The sequence below is a fragment of the Ochotona princeps genome, chromosome 21 (genome assembly GCF_030435755.1).
Source record: "Ochotona princeps isolate mOchPri1 chromosome 21, mOchPri1.hap1, whole genome shotgun sequence".
Taxonomy (NCBI): domain Eukaryota; kingdom Metazoa; phylum Chordata; class Mammalia; order Lagomorpha; family Ochotonidae; genus Ochotona; species Ochotona princeps.
In genome coordinates, this window is record NC_080852.1 from 27,717,920 (window position 1) to 27,736,551 (window position 18,632).

The following is an 18,632-nucleotide window of genomic DNA, read 5'->3' on the forward strand; positions in this document are numbered from 1 at the left end:
GTGGCCTAGCAGAAAGAGTCCTCGTCTTGAACCTGCCGAGATCCCACCTGGGCACTGGTTCTAGTCCTGGCAGCTCCACTTCCCATCCAGCTGCCTGCATGTGGTCTAGAAAGGTAGTTGAGGACAGCCCAAAGGCCTTGGGACCCTGCACCCTTGTGAGAGACCTGGAGGAGGTTCCTGGCTCCTGGCTCCGGATCAGCACAGCACCAGCCGTTGCGGCCGCTTGGGGAGTGAATCATCGGACAGATGATCTTCCTCTCTATCTCTCCTCCTCTCTGTAAATCTGACTTTACAATTTAAAAAAAAAAAATGCATGCCTGTGGTAATTAAGTGGACTTGAAGTATTCGCATGTGAGGGAATGTTAAAATGTCAGGAGAGGCCATTTCAAGCTGAGGAAGACAGACTATCAGGGAGAGTCCTTTTAAGTATCTAGAGGCCTCTGGATGGACTATATGTGCCCTGAGTGGCCCAGAGATCAATAGGAGGTTACAATGACGAGTAGATCTTAGACTCAACTTGGAAAAGATCTGTGGTCATATGGAAATATACCACTCAGTAAATAATGCCCCTTTCTTACCTGTGGACGTCATAGGAGGTGAAGTGAACAGACACCCTCACATCCTGAGCGCGCCTCTGGTGTCATTGCTGTGCTCTCCCCTGTCTTACAGCTGGAACAGCAGAGGCAGCAGCTGCTTACTGAGCGCCAGAATTTCCACATGGAGCAGCTGAAGTATGCCGAATTGCGTGCCCGACAACAAATGGAGCAGCAGCAGCAGCATGGCCAGAACCCTCAGCAGGCACACCAGCACACAGGAGGACCAGGCCTGGCCCCACTGGGTGCAGCAGCACACCCCGGCATGATGCCTCATCAACAGCCCCCGCCTTACCCTCTGATGCACCACCAGATGCCACCACCTCATCCACCCCAGCCAGGTGAGAAAGCTGTACTCATAGGAAAGAGCTTCTGAGGGCCAGCAACCTGTGTGCTCCACTTCTAACGAAACTCCCTGCTAATATGCCTAAGAAAGTACTTGGGCTGCTGCTGTCCACTTGAGGGTTCCAGGAGAGACTCCAGACTCCCAACTTCAGCCTGGCTCCACCCCGGGCTATTGCAGCCATCTAGAGAGCTATCTGGAGATGGAAGGTTCCTTTGTTTTCTGGAGATGGAAGGTTCTTTTGTTTTCTTTTCTTTTCTTTCTTTCTCTCCTTTCTCTCCTCTCTTTCCTTTCTGTCTATCTCTGTGTATTTATGTATAACTTCACCATTCAAATAAAATATTTTCCAGGCTGGCTAGCCTGGAAAAGCAGCAGAGGAGGACCCAAATTCTTGGGGTCTTGCACCCATGGAAAGAAGACCCAGAAGAAACTCCTGGCTCCTGATTTCTGATTGGCTCACTTCGGCTGTTGCAGCTATTTGAGGAGTGAATCATCTGATGGAAGATCTGTCTCCTCTCCGTAAATCTGCCTTTCCAATAAAAATAAATAAATCTTTAACAAAACAAAAAGAAAGAAAGAAAACAGCATCCTTATACCTATGTAGAGGATCTGATTTTTTTTTTTTTTTTTTTTTAAGATTTATTTTTATTGCAAAGTCAGATATGCAGAGAGGAGGAGAGACAGAGAGGAAGATCTTCCGTCCAATGATTCACTCCCAAAGTGAGCACACTGGTGGGAGCTGTGCCGATCCGAAGCCAGGAGCCCAGAGCGTCCTCCAGGTCTCCCACATGGATGCAGAGTCCCAAGGCCTTTGGACCAGCCCTCAGCTGCTTTCCCAGGCCACAAGCAGGCAGCTGGATGGGAAGTGGACAGCCGGATTTAGAACCAACGTCCATATGGGATCCTGGAACATGCAAGATGAGAACTTTAGCTGCTAGGCTATCAAGACGGGCTCAGGTTTGTGTAATTTTTCTCTGCGTGACTGTCTTAGTGGTCACGCCCATTCACACAAAACGGCTAAATGCTGTGAATCTCCAGGCCAGCAGATAAGTACAGGCCTGGTCATCTGACTTGTGGATACCCACTACACCTGTATGTGTTATTTCCATTGTGTTTAGTTTGTGCCTTTGCTATCCTTCATGTTGCTGTCTCTCATCTTTAAGTTACTCAGATACTCAACATTTTTTGTGTATTGAGTACTGTCTGTAGGTTTCTTTATTTCGTCTTACTATTTGACCTTACATTTCTTTTTAAAGATTAATTTATTTTTATTGCAAAGTCAAATATATAGAGAGAGGAGGAGAAACAGAAATATCTTCCTTCCAATCATTTACTCCCCAAGTGACTGCAATGCCTGGTGCTGCACTGATCAGGAGCCAGGAGCTCTTCAGGTTTCCCACGCAGGTGAAGGGTCCCAAGGCTTTGGGCCATCCTTGACTGCTTTCCCAGGCCACAAGCAGGGAGTTGAATGGGAAGCAGGGATGCCGGGATTAGAACTGGTGCCCATATGGGATCCTGGCACATGCAAGCAAGGACATTAGCCGCTTGCTGACTCAACTGAGAACTGCAGGTTTGTAGGATTTTCCTTTATGTGATGAATTTGTTCCATTAAGCAAAAAGCCAGGGTCTGTGGTGGAATATTGCTGGTGTATGGTTGCCACCTGGAGACGGGTTCTCAGATCATGTTGAGGTCCTACTGGTAAAATGCATAGCATTGTTTTTCATCTCTTTCACTTAGACTGTAAAAGTGTATTGCATGACTTCTAGTTAAATCCTTACTATTGTTTATGTACAATTGTCATTCCTGATGTTCCAAGCTGAATAGTCTAAAATAGCATTCCTTGGCCACAACTAGGTCCCTAGAGGCCTTTAGAGAACTTTGGGACCATGAACCAGATTGGCCTAGATAGTGGTGGCTGTTTCCTGAGATGTCCTTTATTCTGCCTTCCCAAGCAGGGAAGGCACTCGTGCTGCAGAGAGTCGCCTTGCTCTCCTGGTTAGTGCTCCAGGGGCCTTGAAACATGTTTAAGGGAAGGTTTGTCATTGAGTTGACATATAAGCAAAGTGACATAACTCTGGTGTGTAAGCGTGGTGGTGAATTCTATAGTGCCTGGGTGTTTCTAATCAGCAAAGCATCTACCTCTAGAGCATGGATCCCAAGTGAGCTGCCTGTAATGGCACACATACAGTGTGTGAGAGGAAGACACGTTTTTAATATCTTTGTCATTTCCTTCCTACAGATAGGAGGTACCTGAAGGTATGGTAGTTTGGATATCTGATATGGTGAAAATTCAGACATGATGAAATCCTTGAATGATAAAATAGGAACATTTTCTGTCAGTGAAAGGCAAGTTTAGGAGCATTTCAACCCAGGCATTGCGTTCTTGGCCCTTTAAGCCCCTCGGTTAGACCAACTTCCACAACCCCACCGTGGGAAACAGGGCTCAGGAAAGGATTGCAGCCAGTCTTCACTTCCTAACCCGTTGGCCAAACTCAGCCTCACTCTTAAAAGGAAGAAGGAATAGCCCGCCGCATCCGCCAAGTTTTTATTATCTGCGATGCTTTTGCTCTTGTTTGCATCATGTGATAACAAGGCTGCCGTGCCACTTTCCGGAGTAGCAGGTTACCCTCACAAAGAGAACAGTGAGAGCCCAGTGCTCAACAAAGAGCGTCTGTCCCGGGTGCCCCCCGGAAGCCGCCGTGGGGAAGCAGCAGTCTCGGGGGAGCCTGGGCTTCCCCTCAGTTGGCTCTGATTGTGCTACTTGAATTCTTTCAGGGCCCCAGCCAAAGGATGCACCAAAGACAGTTAGAAAAGTTGATGAAATGTGCTCAAGACTGGAAATTCAGGTTTCCTTTTTCTAGAATCTGTTTCCCTTTCTTTCTTGAACTAAAGAATAAAAACAAATGTATTAATATATATTCCATTGGACATGATAAGGCATTAGTACAAGATCTGATAAACTCTGAGCAGCCAACAGTTTTTCTACTGACTAAACCTAATTTTAGCAAACCTTACCATTTTCAGGATTCAGTTGTCTGCCTTTGACAGGGGTAGCAGGCGGGGGGGAAGCTTATGTAGGTCAGACTCCCACCACTCTGTGCTTGGAGACTCTGCTTGGAAGCCATGTCTCGCTCACCTTTTCCCTCCCACTCTTAACAGAGGAAAGACATACCTGCTTGCTTGCTTTTTTTTTTTTTCCAATGGGAAAGTATATATGTAACACCTTTCATTTTATTTGTTAAGACCTGCTTTTATGCATTTTGGGTTTATGTGATTCAGGTTTCTTAATGTTATTGGATTAGTAGAAATGCCTTCAGACATTGTCATCCAGAAGTTGATAACTTTACTTAACAACACAAAACAACCAGGACGTTAAATTTCAAGAGGTATTACTTTGACAGGGTTGTCGTTTTTGAAGTCCTCTTTTTTAAAAGAAAAAAAAATCTCACTCTATTTGAAAGGCAGAGACAGACTGAGATTTGTAATTCACTGGTTCAGCTCCTCAAACTCCCTCAGCGACCAAAACTGGGCCAGCCTGATGCCAAGGACTAGAAACTCAATCCTGGTCTCCCATGTCAGTGACAGGGATGCAAGTGCTTGAATCATCATCCGCTGCCACCCAAGGTGTGCATCAGCAGAAATCTGGATCAGGACCGGAAGAACTACGACTCACAGATATCCCCAAGTGACATCTTAGCTCCTGTTCCAAGTGCTCAGACCCCCTTTCCCCCAGCCCCAGTCCTCAGTTCTGCTCTATTTTAGATGGATCTTTAGAAATCAGCACTTTTAAGGGGGATGATGCATCTTGAAAAAAAGATGGAAGAAAGAAAAAGAATTGAGCCTCAGGATTGAACCTCCCTCTGCAGTATTCTCCTCGCCCTCCCTGCCTGATTTCTAAGTCCCTCATGCTGCAGACACCAACGCTGAGTATGCTGTGTGCCAGCCATAACCTTTGGACAGCACAGGGACATCAGCCACTCTAGGTGTACTCCTTTGTTTCTTAAATGATGTTTTCCTGCAGGGAAATAAGAGTTATTGCTTGCCCTTTTCAGTGCTACCTCTTTCAGGGTAGTGTTGTCCTCTCATATCTTAGATACCTATATTCCAGTGACAGTAGTATAGGAAAATTTTTTCAGAGGCTCCTGAAATTACCATTGAAAAAAAACACATTGTGTAGCTATTGGACTTCTAGCCTTGGGAAGCCCTGCAGCCCTGCAGCTGCTCTACTCTAGCTGGTTGCCGTGAAGATATAGGGAAATGGGTAAATGGGCCATGGCTACTGAGCCAGGGAGTTTTGGTAGCAGAGCTGATGAGGCTGAGAGCAAGAGCCTAAGAGCTCAGGTCAGGCATAACCTTTTGAGTATGTTTCTTGACTGGCTCTTTACTCTGCTGGAATACACTGGCTCAAAGAATTGTTTTGGGGGCTGGGCACTAGGTGAGTCTGTGAGTACACACTGGCAGAGGGCTAGACACGCACTGGAGCCAGAGTGACCCAGTCAGGTTTGGGCTCCCTTCTTTCCATACTTCCTGATGCCAGGTGACTTGTGCCAACCTTTTGTCCTCACCTTTGCTCTGGAGGGATGGTAGTGCCTAGTTCATAGTGCTCCTGGGAATCAGTGTCATTCCTGACGTGCTAAAGTCCTCTGTGGAGACTGGATTTGTCTGAAGGAGACAGCGTTTATCTGTTGATAGGACATGGTCTACATAACTTCCTGGCATCACAAGTCCTCTTTTGCCTCTAGGCCTAGAACTCTAGTTAAGAGCTTCAGAAAGGGCTTACTGTTCACATCTGAGACTCCTTCATGCTATAGAGGAGGACTTGAATGGTGACAAACCAAATTACTAGCATATTGTAAAGTGTTAATACCAGATCTGTTCTATCAATACATGTTCTTATTCTGTGATCTCCTGTCATTAATTTGAAAATAATAGAGCTGCAGTTTGTCGTCTCTTCACCCCTACCATATACCCTGTCACTCTCCCAGTCTAGTGTTTCATGATGTGATCTATAGGGGAGGATTTTTTTTAAAAAATAAGATTTATTTATTTTTATTGGAAAGACCCAATTTATAGAGAGAAGGAAGAGAGAAAGATCTTCCATCAGTTGGTCCACTCACCAGATAGCCACAACATCTGGAACTGAGCTGATCAGGAGCCAGGAGCTTCTGTGTCTTCGATGCAGGTGCAGGGTCCCAAGGCTTTGGACCGTCCTCAACTGATTTCCCAGGCCACAAGCAGGGAGCTGGAAAGGAAGTGGAGCAGCCAAGATGTGAACCAGTGTCCATATGGGATCTCGGTGCACACACATAAGGCTGCTGCACCAAGCCCAGGGAGGATGTTTTATGGAGAGGACTCTATTCTTTATTTTCTTAAATGGGAACACGCTCCCAAATGACTGGTTTACTCCCCAAGTACCTACTGAAACCAGGAGCTTCAAATGCATTCCATGTTTCCCATGTGGTTGGCAAAAAAAACTGAAGTACTTGAGCCATTATCTATGGTCTCTCGGTGTCTACATTAGCAGGAAGCTAGAGTTAGGGGCCATAATCGGGGATTGAACCAGGGTGCTCCTGTGTAGAACATGGGCATCTTGATCAATACGGCAAACCCTTCCTCCTCACAGTCCCTTTTTAGTGGTGATTTCACAGTATTAATACCATGATCCTTTCAAACAGACCATCTCAACACCCATACACAAATCATGTTCTTCACTGAGTTGTGGTCCTGAGACTGTGCTCTGGCTTACACTCCCTGTGCTCAGGAACACACTGATTTAACCACTGCTCATCGAAACCAAGAATGAGTGCTCTCCGTTAGGAATGTTGTGCTGGCTCTGCATTTCCAGAGCTCAGGATAAACAGGTACTCACAGATGTATCTCTGTTACCTCCTTCTAAATCTTGGAAAGTCAGGCAGTTTGTCAGAGGTTATTGTTCTTTTAGTGTTTTAGATCCTTTGAATGATTTGATCTGTTTCAAAAACCCTGGATATTTAATTATTGCCTTTCTTAAACCTCTTCCTACTAATAATACTTTAAATTTCCCTCTTACAGGTCAGATACCAGGCCCAGGTTCCATGATGCCTGGGCAGCCCATACCAGGCCGCATGATTCCCGCCGTGGGAGCCAACATCCATCCTTCAGGGGGTGGTCCTACCCCCCCTGTTATGCCTCCAATGCCAGGCAATATCTTAGGACCCCGGGTACCTCTCACAGCACCTAATGGCATGTGTAAGTACCACAGTGGGGAGAGAGGTTACACCAGCATCCATCCTGGAGGGCTAGAAACAAGAGAGGCCTTGTCTTCTTCCTGAAGCATGGCAGGTCCACAGGCAGTGCCAGGAGTGCTGAGTGTGAGGCTGCCGTTTAGTCAGTCCTGTGCTCCATGGTCTTCCTGTTATGCATGGCAGCACCAGGGTCTGTGAGCAAGCAGCAGAGAAACATCCTCTCCTCTTCCTGGTTAAGCCTTTCTCATTTGGTTCTCAGCAGGCATACAGAGCCATTGGTTATTTTCCCTACAGGAGTATTTTTTGGATTCAAGGTTTGTAAGTGGTGAGTATGTAAAAAAGAACAGAAACTAATCTACAAGAACAGCAAGTTTCTTGTAGCTATTCTTCCTTCATATGTTAGTAGTGGCTGCATAGACTGAGGAAGGAGCAGTCAGAGGCTATTGCTGAGAAAAAATCTGGGGTCCCAGCAGAACTAGTGGGGACAGCCCTGATGCTACTCAGCCATGTCTGTTGAGGGTGTGCAGGGCCAGGTCTTTTCCACCAATAGCCCTTGCTCCAGTCTTCATCTCCAGAGTTTGCTTCTGAAGCTCTGGCGTGTGCTTTCCTGTTGTAGTTCTTCTCCCTGGAAGGTAATCCTATGGTGCAGCCAGTGTATAATCTCAGGTTCATTTAGAAGTTCATGCACCTCTTTGGACCACTAAGGGCCAGGACAAAGTAGATTTACACAAGGAGGAAAGCCAAGTACTTGAGGTTATGAGAGTTTTTAAAAAATCAATAATCCCTGGAACCAGTGATACGGGGTTATACTATAATGAGTCTCCTGCCTTATATAGATGATTCTCACGTGAACTGGCCTGCCAGGATCGTTGACCAGTTTCCCATCTCAGCTGTCAGAGATGGCGGAGACAAGGTCATTGGTATTTGCCCCTGTCAGAGCCGGCTGAACACCCAGCATTTGTGATTTCAGGATTATATGGTTTAAAGGATCATCAGTGGAGCACCTTGCAGATGTGTAGAGTTTCAGGTGGCACCCATCCCTACCACTCCCTGCCTTGGTGATTCTCTGCTGCTGCTGAGTTGGCTCTAGGGTATGGGGAGGACAACACTGCACAACTTGTCTTCCTCTCTTAAGGCCTACTCAAAGATGGTATACAATATTAGATCATTGGCCTTGAAATTTCTTTGACGGAGCCTTAAGAATTTTGTGGAGACCTCTTTGGGGTGAAATATTTCACATATTTCTGTTTCTGGTAAGACGTAGAGACTTAAAATCCTTGGATTAAGTGATCTCTGGAGTTCCTTAATACACTCAAGCAGCTGAAGTTGAAATAGGAAAGAGCCCCAAACACTCATGTTAATTGTTCCCTTCAGGACCTGAGCCAGTTTTGGCCAGAAATCCAAGGACTGCAGTTAAGAAAGTGCAAGGACCTCCGTGGTCTATTCAGCTGCCCAAAGTGAAATTCTCAGGCCTTGGTGGATTTTTACCCAGCTAAGCTAGACATTGCATGACAAGGAAAAACAAAACAGAACTTGCCCAGGAAAGGAACTTACTGTTGAACTGAAGAAATAAGATTAGTAGAACCATTTAGATATATCACAATCAAAATATAAGATCCCTGAAAGGATCTGAAGTGATATGTGTGTGTGTGTGTGTACATATATATATGTGTGTGCATACATATGTGTATATATAGATAAACATGCATATATACTTTTTCTAAAGATTTATTATTTTTATTGGAAACTCAAATATAGGGAGGAGAAAGAGCAAGGAAGATCTTCCATTTGCTGAACCACTCCCCAAGTGGCTACAACGGCCAAAGATGAGTTGATCCAAAGCTAGGAGCGAGGAACTTCTGGGTTTCCCAAGGCTTTGGGCCATCCTCGACTGCTTTCCATTTATTTATTTGAAAGGCAGAATTACAGAGAGGAAAAGGCAGAGATCTTATATCTGCTGGTGCATTCCCCAAATGACTGTAAACATCCCAGTCTCCCAGATGAGTGCAAGGACCCAAACACTTGAACCATTCTCTGCTGTTTTTTCCATGCCTTGAGCACGGAGAAATGAGTTGCCATTAGCAGGCAACTGAATCCTGTCCTCATATTGGGATTCTGGTGCTACAGGCAGCAGGTTAACCTATAGCACCAGTCTCTGGCATGACTGTTGATAGAAATGGGCCTTGAAGCAGAGTAGGGCAGACTCGGCTGCCCACATTCGTTGTTGTTTAGGGTGGAGCAGCAGCTTAGAGGTTTAGACTTTGGGTGCATGGCCCAACAGTGGCAGCAAGGCCTCAGCAGGGTATAGTAGTTGCTTTACTCCCTGGGCTACTTGTCAAGCCCCTTGCACCCATGGTTCCAGCTGTGATGGGTTACTCTCGGTGTGTTTGCAGATCCCCCTCCACCACAGCAGCCGCCGCCACAGCCACCTGCAGACGGGGTCCCTCCACCTACTGCTCCAGGCCCACCAGCCTCGGCTGCTCCGTGACCTGGAAGAAACAGGAAACACCAGCGCCCACCACCATGGAACTTGGGTGACAAGACTTGCGTTCCTCAGCTTCCTCGTGTTTCTTTCAGGACTTTTCTTGCAGCTCCAAGCACATTTCCTGTGTCCCTCCACTCCCCTTGCCACCCCCTCCATGCTCTGACACCTCTTGTGTCAGGGCCTCTGCCTGCGCTCAAGAGGGAGCCTGTGGTGCCAGTGTGTGCTGGTCACTCAAAATTATATCTCCCCTGTCCTGTTGAGGGGGCTGTTGGCAGTCTGTTCCGCAGGTCAGCATTAGTGTCCATGTCTTCATCATCTTCACCCTCCTGCAGTTTTTGTTTTGTCTTCTGCTTCTGTGGATACTGCTCTGTAATCATTGTCTTTCTTTTTTGTTGTTGTTGTTGTTGTTATCATTATTGTAAAGGAGAGCATCCTAAGTTAATAGGAACCAAAAAATGGTGATAGGCAGAAGGGGATAGCTACAGGGGACACAGCTGAAGGCATTATAAGTGACCTTACTTCTGCTTATCTGAGCTAAGAATCGTGCAGTTGTCGGTGAAGCATCATGAGACTTTACCACACATGAAATGCACCAAATTGGAAGAGATGGGCAAGGAGACCCCACTGATTCTCTTCCCTAGTGAGGGCTTCCACCCTGCCTGGCAGAACGATCACTCTGGCTGTTGCATGGCAGAGGAGAGCACAAACCATAGAACGCAACCCCTCCCTCCCCAGGCCCCCTGGTTCTGGTTCTCTATGCAGATGAGTTGTTGGGTTGTGGGCAGGTGTTTGGTTTCTCTGACGGCAGTGTGAGTTCTGAGGGTTGGGCTTTGAGGTGGCATCTTTAGCTCCTTAAACTGGCCACAAAGTTGTATGGGATCCATGGCTAGCAGTGCGCCCCTGTGATCTAGCCTACGATTCACTGCTTTGTATGCATTCTTTATTTTTTTCTCTTAAAAAAAAAAAAACTGTAAAAGAAAAAAAAAAAGGGTAGATAGTTACAAACTTTTAGCTCCTGGAGCTTGGATAGGATGGCTTGGGGCAGCGGGGAGGAGGGTACAAGTCCCCAGACTACCTCTTGCTGTAACCAAGGTGAGTGGAAATGCGTGAAACGGTACTTCAAGTTTTCAAGCTTGAGATAGGATTGGAAAACTAGGGCAGGTGCATTGGCCTCGTACCTTCTCCTGCCTCTTTTGAGATGTGGCATTCCACCCGTCATAGGGTGTCAAGGAGATACAGAGGGTGATAAGGAACTCACTTGGCGGCCAGAACATGACGCCTCAAGGCTTGGGGTGCTCGGGCTGGACAGGCACGATGCCTTTCCAGAGGAAGAGCCACAACATGCCTTAATCTGACCCTAGATCTACCCCTGCTGACAAGTGACTTGGGAGTTTTGGTTTTCTCTTCTTGTCCTTCTGCCCTCCTGTCCTTCCATGCGTTGGAAAAGGGTGTTTTTGGTAGAGCTTGTTTTCCAAAGCGCCTGGCTTCCTTGTGTAACTGTCAAGTGGCAGTTTCTTTGCTTAGAATGCAAAGTGGAATATCATTTGGATATCTTTTTCTATATATTTTCTAAAGCTTTACAAATGAGAAGGTGTAGAGGAGGTATTTGTAAAACACCTTAGAAATTTTTTCCTTAATATCAGAAAGCAAAAAAATATGTAAATGAATTAAAAAAAATAAAAGAAATAAACCACAATTGAGATTTGCCTTTCAAACCCTCAGGTCGGCCTCGACCCTGGTGGCCCTGGTCCCCCTCAGAGCACTGGCATACTGCCACCAAGGAGACCTTGCTCCTGTTGTGTGTGTGTGGGTGTAGGACTTTTGCAGTAGGAGCAGAGATGAGCGTGCTCCTGCTGGAGTTCAGCTCCAATGTGTTGGCCTCCAGAAAGACACCAGTGCCTTTTGACAGTGGCCAGGGTTTTCCCTACTTTCCGCCAGTCTTTCCCAAAGGAAACTCATTCTAAATACTTAACCTTTTCCCCTGGAATCCTCGAAGGAAAATGGAATTCTGGTTCATACTGTGGTCTCTTGTAACCTCAGGTCTTTAATGTGATCACTTTCAAATTCGCAAGATCCAGGTGGAAATGATTTTACTATGCCGGTAGTAGTTCTACAGAATAACTGAATTCTACACTGTTATATTTGAGTATAAATAGTGACGTCTCCTTTTCATGTCTCTAACCTGGCTTCATTTCTGTAACACAGCCATCCAATTTTTTTTGAAGGGGAATAATATGTGGTTTTTGTACAAACATGTTTCTTGGTCTGTTCTTTCGGCAAAATGAAGGGAGGAATGGACAGTCTCGGGGTTTAAAGCCTGCTAGCAGGCCCCAAAGTCACCGAGGGTGAGGCAGGGGTGTTCTTTGGCCATAAGAAGCACTAGAGACAAGCTGATGAGGAATGTCTTCTTTATTATACACAAGAACAGGTTGTAAAGAGTAAGAAAGGGGAGGGCAGGAGGGTACCTTCCTGACCACCCCCCCATCCACCAAAGACAGTGTCATTGGCTGTAAGGCACATCTTTCTCCCTTGAACTTCTAGTCAAATTCCATGTGTATTCCCCTTGACCTTCTGTCAGAGGTCACACTCCACTAGTAAGCCTGGAAACTGTGCCTCAGGACATGGGAAAATAAGCTGTAAGCCATGCCTACCAGATAGGAGGGCAGATACCTGATGCAATTGCCCACAACACAAGGCCTACCCTGCTTCTTTCTCAGTGAATAAATGCAGTATGATCCCTGTATTCTAATCCCATTCTCTGCATTCAAACACTGGGTTCTTCATGCATCCTGTGAAGAACCAAAGTACTTGGGCATACCTAGTCTTGTCAGCAGTTATAATGGCATGACTTGGGGTTACTTCCCAGGTGCTTGCCTTTATGATGTTAATGGACATATTAAGGTTCTTCAAAAAATTGTGATGATGCAAGTAATTGGGTTCCTGCCACTCATGGAGACTTAGATTGTGCTCCCCAGCGAAACCCAATCCTGTCTGTCCTCTGCATTTGAAAATTAAACCAACATATGGGATCTTGTGTGCACATACATGTTATTCTTCTGTGATAAATACAGATTTTTTTTTTTCTCCTTCGGAGGATGGCCCAAAGCCTTGGGACCCTGCACCCACATGGGAGACCCAGAAGAGGTTCCTGGCTCTTGGTACTGCATCATCTCAGCTCCGGCCATTGCGGCCATTTGGGGAGTGAACCAGCAGACAAAAGATCTGTCTTTCCTATCCTTAAATCTGATCTGCCTCTCCAATAAAAATAAATATTTTTTAAAAAGGTTCATGGAAAGAGTTTATAATTTTTTTTAAGATTTATTTATTTATTTCAGTGGCAGAATTAGAAAGAGAAACCGGGAGCTTCCATCCACTAGTTCACTCCGCAAAGGCCTCAACTTATCCAGCAAGACCAGCTGAAGCAACAAACTGCAAAATTCTTCCAGGTTTCCACTATGGGAGCAGGGGTCCAGGTACTTGGGCCAACTTCTACTGCTTTCCCACTTTCCACATTAGCGAGTTGCTGGATCATAGTACAGCAGCCAGGACTTGAACCAGCGACCATTGAAGGTGCTGGTGTCAAGCACTAAAGCTTAACTCATTATGCCACAACACCGGTCCCTCCGTGAACTTTCTGAAGTGCCTTGTGTCTCGCTGTTTATTTTTGTAGTCACAGTAAAGGGAGATGAATGGAGATTGTCCACAGAGAGGGTGACCTGCATACAGGTACCTCCAAGGAGGGAACAGACTGGCTTGGCAAACTGGATGGGGAATGTGTGCCAGGATACAGTTTGGACAATCCCAAGTGGGAAGCAAAGACGGCTGAAAACAAGGAAAGAAACGATTGTCTTCAAGTAGCATTCCAATTCAGTGAGGCAGAACAGGAGGATTCTGTGTCTTCTGTCAGGCAAACCTCCAGTTACTTGCCAAAATGTGCTTCCCAAAAAGAAGACTGAAGCTTCAGCTGTGGCATTCCCCCAGGTGGTTAATCTTTGATCCAGACTAACCAAAGACCAGCTGATAACTTTGCGTGAGTGGTTTCAGAACATAACACGGCCTACATTGCCCACTAACATTGTCCTTCATGGATCCTCAGGTTCCTGTTAAGGCATAATTGCCCCAAATCTACTGAGAATTGTCACTTCAGATTTGAATTCAGTAATGTAACCCTGTCCAGGAATACACAAGATACTGGGCCCTGCACATCTCAATTCTTAGCAAATTGACAGGGCATGCTGCTGTGCCCAGTCAAGAGCCTGCCCTGAGGACCATTGGCCAGGAAAGCTGTGGTAGAGCCTGTGTGGAAGCCGTTCCTCAAGGTTCATTCTATGAGTTTGCCCAGTAAACATTTAAAGGCTTGCCACGTACCAGGCCCTGGGTGTCGCCTGCAGTGGAGTCACAGTGAGAAAGGCAACATCCTAGGGAGGTTGGGAATACCAGACCATAGGAAGACATGTGAAAGATTCAAATGAGTAACAAAATAATAACAATAGAAAAGTTGGTCATTCTTATGCAGTGGGATAGTATAATCTAGAGGCTCTGATTGTTTAATATCTGGCCCTCTGGGGCAATCTTGCTCTGCTGTAGTTCTAGTGAGAGCCCTGCCTTGCAGGATTGGAGACATGTTGACTACAGCTCCCAAGGGATTTTCATGCTCTTCCAACCCCATGAAAGGTAGATGGGGGGCTTGGCAGCGTGGCCTAGTGGCTAAGGTCCTCGCCTTGATCCCATATGGCCGCTGGTTCTAATCCCGGCAGCTTCACTTCCTCTCTGTCTCTCCTCCTCTCAGTATATCTGACTTTGGAATAAAAATAAAATAAATCTTTAAAAAAAAAAAAAAAAAAGGTAGATGGGTTACCAAATTATGACAGCTATCTATATTCCTAGGGACAGCTTTGCAGACTTCAGCCATGTAACCACACTGAATACTGCCAGACAGCTGATGAAGCAAAGAAAATGCCTTCTCCCTGGTGCTGTCATAGTCTACCTAACACACCCTTAGCATGTGGGCCAGCAGGGAATTTGGGTGTACCTCTCCACAAGGTGACTCCGCCCTGACATGCTGCTGTGTCTGCCATGGGCGCCCAGACTGTAGAAACTCTTGCTCTCATCAGCTGTTGTGTGGTAGCACCTGGGTTGTCACCTGAAGCAGCAGGCCTCTTCTGCAAACACTTGTAGTTCCTCATCTTAAGCTATGTTGAATTGTGTGGCTTTGTCCCAGCTGCTAGACAGGAGCACCTCCAGGTTGTGATGTCCATTTCCGACAGTGCTTGCTGGATAGAATTCATGAGTCCCCATAGTGTGGAGGTGTCCTTCAACACTATTAAGACCCTTGGCCCTTTAACCTGTCCCTTCTTCCTGGGCTTGCTCACTGAAAGTGGTGACAGCCTGTAACAGAATGTAGTCTAGTTACCAGTGTCTTTCCCTATTCAGAGATCACAGTGTTGATTCTTTTTTTTTTTTTTTTTAAAGATTTATTCATTTTATTACAGCCAGATATACACAGAGGAGGAGAGACAGAGAGGAAGATCTTCCGTCCGATGATTCACTCCCCAAGTGAGCCGCAACGGGCCGGTGCGCGCCGATCCGAAGCCGGGAACCTGGAACCTCTTCCGGGTCTCCCACACGGGTGCAGTGTCCCAATGCATTGGGCCGTCCTCAACTGCTTTCCCAGGCCACAAGCAGGGAGCTGGATGGGAAGTGGAGCTGCTGGGATTAGAACCAGCGCCCATATGGGATCCCGGGGCTTTCAAGGCGAGGACTTTAGCCACTAGGCCACACCGCCGGGCCCACAATGTTGATTCTTAAAGGCCCAGGTGAAAGTGGAGTTGAGGGGTGCCCTGGGAAGGACAGCAGATAGTGCTTCAGTGCTGCCATTTGATTCCCAGCCTCTGCATTCTGATTCCCATCTGGAGGTTAGCAGCAACAAAGAGCAAGAGAGACTGGTCTTCTGTCCATTGGTTCACTCCCCCAAAGAACCACAACTGCAGGAGCGAGGTCCATTCAAAGCCAGGAGCTTCTTTCAGATTTCCCAAGGGGGTGTAGAGATGTCTACTGCTCTTCCAAGGCACATTAATAGGGAGCTGGATGGCAGGTGGAACAGCCCATGTGGGATGACAGCACTACGGGCAGCAGCTTTACCTGTTGTGCTGCAGTGCTGGCCCCAGCATTTTAATTCTAATCCTGGCCTTACCCCTCCATAGCATGATTTTGGTGTCATTGACTTTGTTTTTAAATGATTATTTTTTGAAAAGTAGAATGAGCTTCCATCTACCAATTCCCCAAATGGTTGCAACAGATCTGTGCCAACACGATGCAAAGAGTAAAGGTCTATCCGGATCTTCCCCATGAGTGGCTGGGGCATCATCTCTCTTCCCAGACACACTGGTGGAAGCTAGATTGGAAGCAGAGCAACCGAGACTAAAATTGGCTCTCCGGGATGAGATGGGAACATCACAAGCTACAGTTTGACATGTTGCACCACCATGCAGCCCTTGTGATTGGCTTTATTAGTTGTCTTCATGTCAGCTTGCCATTAGGACTAACACTTGTAATATGGTTGTAAAGAACTGGGCAAGTTATACCACATGGAAAACTGAAAACCCATTCACGTGTTGGGAATTAATACCAAATTCTAAAAGCCAGCAGCTATGCTCCCTCCATGTGGCGTGGAATAACTACCTTGAACGGCAGTCCCCGGTAAAGCTAGTGGCCTTCTAATACCTAGGGATGTAGAACAGAGGTGGGTTGCCAAGCCCAATAGAAGATTAAGAGACACAGTGATACCAATGTCACATAAAACCATCCAACACCCAACTGTGCAACATGTGAATATGGGGACAGGAGTGTAAGCTGTAAGTTTAAAGTAACTTGCCAGGCCCAGCACAGGAGCCTAGTAGCTTAAATCCTCACCTTGCACATGTCAGAACCGCATATCGGCACTGGTTCGTGTCCCTGTGGCCCCACTTCCCATCCATGCTCCTTGCTTGTGCCCTGGGAAAGCAGTTGAGGACAAGCCTTGGAACTCTGCACCTGTTTGAGAGACCCAGAAGCAGCTCGGGGCTCCTGGCTTTGGATCGGCTCATCTCCGGTCATTGTGGTCACGTGGGGAGTGAATCAGCGGACAGAAAATCTTTCCTCCTCTCTGTATACCTGAGTTTCCAATGAAAATAAATAAATCTTTATATACATATATAAATGTTTCCCCTTATAGCTCCCTGTCACTTCTTTAGCCTGTCCTAGCCTAAGGCAATAAAAAATGCACATGATGGAGAATCTGTATCAATTTCAACAAGATTTTTGCATCAAGATAAACACCTAACTTTTTCTCGCTAACCTTGAGGTGCCCTTGTATTATAATCTGACATTGTATGGTTACCAAGCACACCTAGAAGACAGATCACTGATTCCACCACAGTCACACAAGAGCTAATGCCTATTCCTCATCTTTGTTCACACCACCTCCAAGTGATCAACTCTCTGGTCTACCTGTGCAAGTCAGGTGAGGATCAGCAGAAAACTGCGGGGACACTTGATTTCTGAAATCCCCAGATTGGGGGCCTGACATGAGCACCTAATGGCTAAAGTCCTTGCCTCGCTTGCAGAGATCCCATGTGGACACCAGTTCATGTCCCAACTGCTCCATTTACCATCCAGCTCCCTGCTTGTGGCCTGGGAAAGCAGTCGAGGACGGCCCAAAGACTTGGGACCCTGCACCCTTGTGGGAGACCCAGAAGAAGCTCCTGGCTCCTGTTTTCAGATCAGTTGAGGTCCAGCTGTTGTGGCTACTTGGGCAATGGATGGGAGATCTTTCTCTGTGTCTCTTCCTCTCTGTAGATCTGCCTTTCCAATAAAAGTAAATAAATTTTTTAAAAATCTCAAATTGATGAATAAGATAACCGTTTGTCTCCAGGAAATTAAGAAGATGGTTGAGGACAAGCAGACCTTGAAAAATGGGAGATTTCACATCTCCTACCACGTTTTGCTGATTCTAAACCTGAATTTTAAAATAATACACTTAGCAAAACGTGCTAAAAAAGAGAAGCCAGCTGGGGTAGGTAGAGTTTTAAGGAAGAGTGGCAGAAGGGTCCTTATTCAGCATTACGGAAAACGTGCAAGTGACTGCCATGTCCCAGGCAGCATAGGACCCCTCCCAGAGACCTTCCCCACAGACAGAAGGAGCGGGGGGATTAGAAGCAAGGCACGGAAGTGAAGCGTGAGGGAAGGGACCAGAAAATGCTGCTGTTGTGGCCAGCGAGCAGGCGTGAAACCACAACTAGCTTTCTGCTTTAGCAAAGGCTGCGCAGTCTGTGCGATTTTAGATAGAGCCTCCATCTCACTAACACCCCCCAACAAATCCCACGACAGCAGGGTGTTGGCCAGGGCAAAGGGAGGAACTCAATCTAGTTCTCAGAGTGGATGGCAAGAACCCAACTTTTGAGCTATCACCACAGCCTTCCAGGAAGCTGGAATTGGGGCAGAACCAGGTACTGCATCCAGTTCACCAATTTTCGATTGGGGTTGCGGGGGGCGTTGTTTCATTCCTTTTAGGCCAAACCCCTTCCCTAAGATTGGCATCTTACTATCCCCGGAGGCAGTATGAAGCCAGTGAAACGCCTAGTAAAGTTGGCCCCTTTTACGGGGCACCCTAGACCCACTGTTGTATGGTGAGTGAGTAGTGCTTGCCAGTCACTGGGTGGCAGGTCTTCTGCAATCCCAGCAACTTTCCCGGCTATGCCTAACACAGGGACACAAGGGCCTTGCACTTGCTGTCTGTCTCCAGGTTCTGTAGACAGGGATGTCTGGCGGGGGGGGAGGGAGACGGGCTCCTGCCTGGCCCAGCGCCTGCTTACGCCTGCCTCCTGGGGATATCTGGGAACTTGGGCTCTAATGACCTGGGGGAAAACTACGTGTCCATTGCCAGAGAGAGAGATCCAAGGTCGCCCTCCTGCTGCCCCGGGGGCTGCAGGAAGGTAGGCCAGGGCTC

General features: G+C 46.8%; 1 protein-coding gene across 2 annotated transcripts in view; it reads left to right on the forward strand.

Moving 5' to 3' along the window:
- SMARCC1 (SWI/SNF related, matrix associated, actin dependent regulator of chromatin subfamily c member 1) overlaps positions 1-10,035 on the forward strand; it is a 101,917-nt gene extending 91,882 nt beyond the window's left edge. For both annotated transcript variants that reach the window (XM_058678761.1, XM_058678762.1), the window contains exons 26-28: positions 670-934; positions 6,989-7,165; positions 9,555-10,035. In XM_058678761.1, coding sequence (XP_058534744.1) covers positions 670-934; positions 6,989-7,165; positions 9,555-9,649 — 537 coding nt within the window. In that variant the 3' untranslated portion in view covers positions 9,650-10,035. The remainder of the gene's footprint in view (positions 1-669; positions 935-6,988; positions 7,166-9,554) is intronic.
- Positions 10,036-18,632: the final 8,597 nt, after the last annotated feature.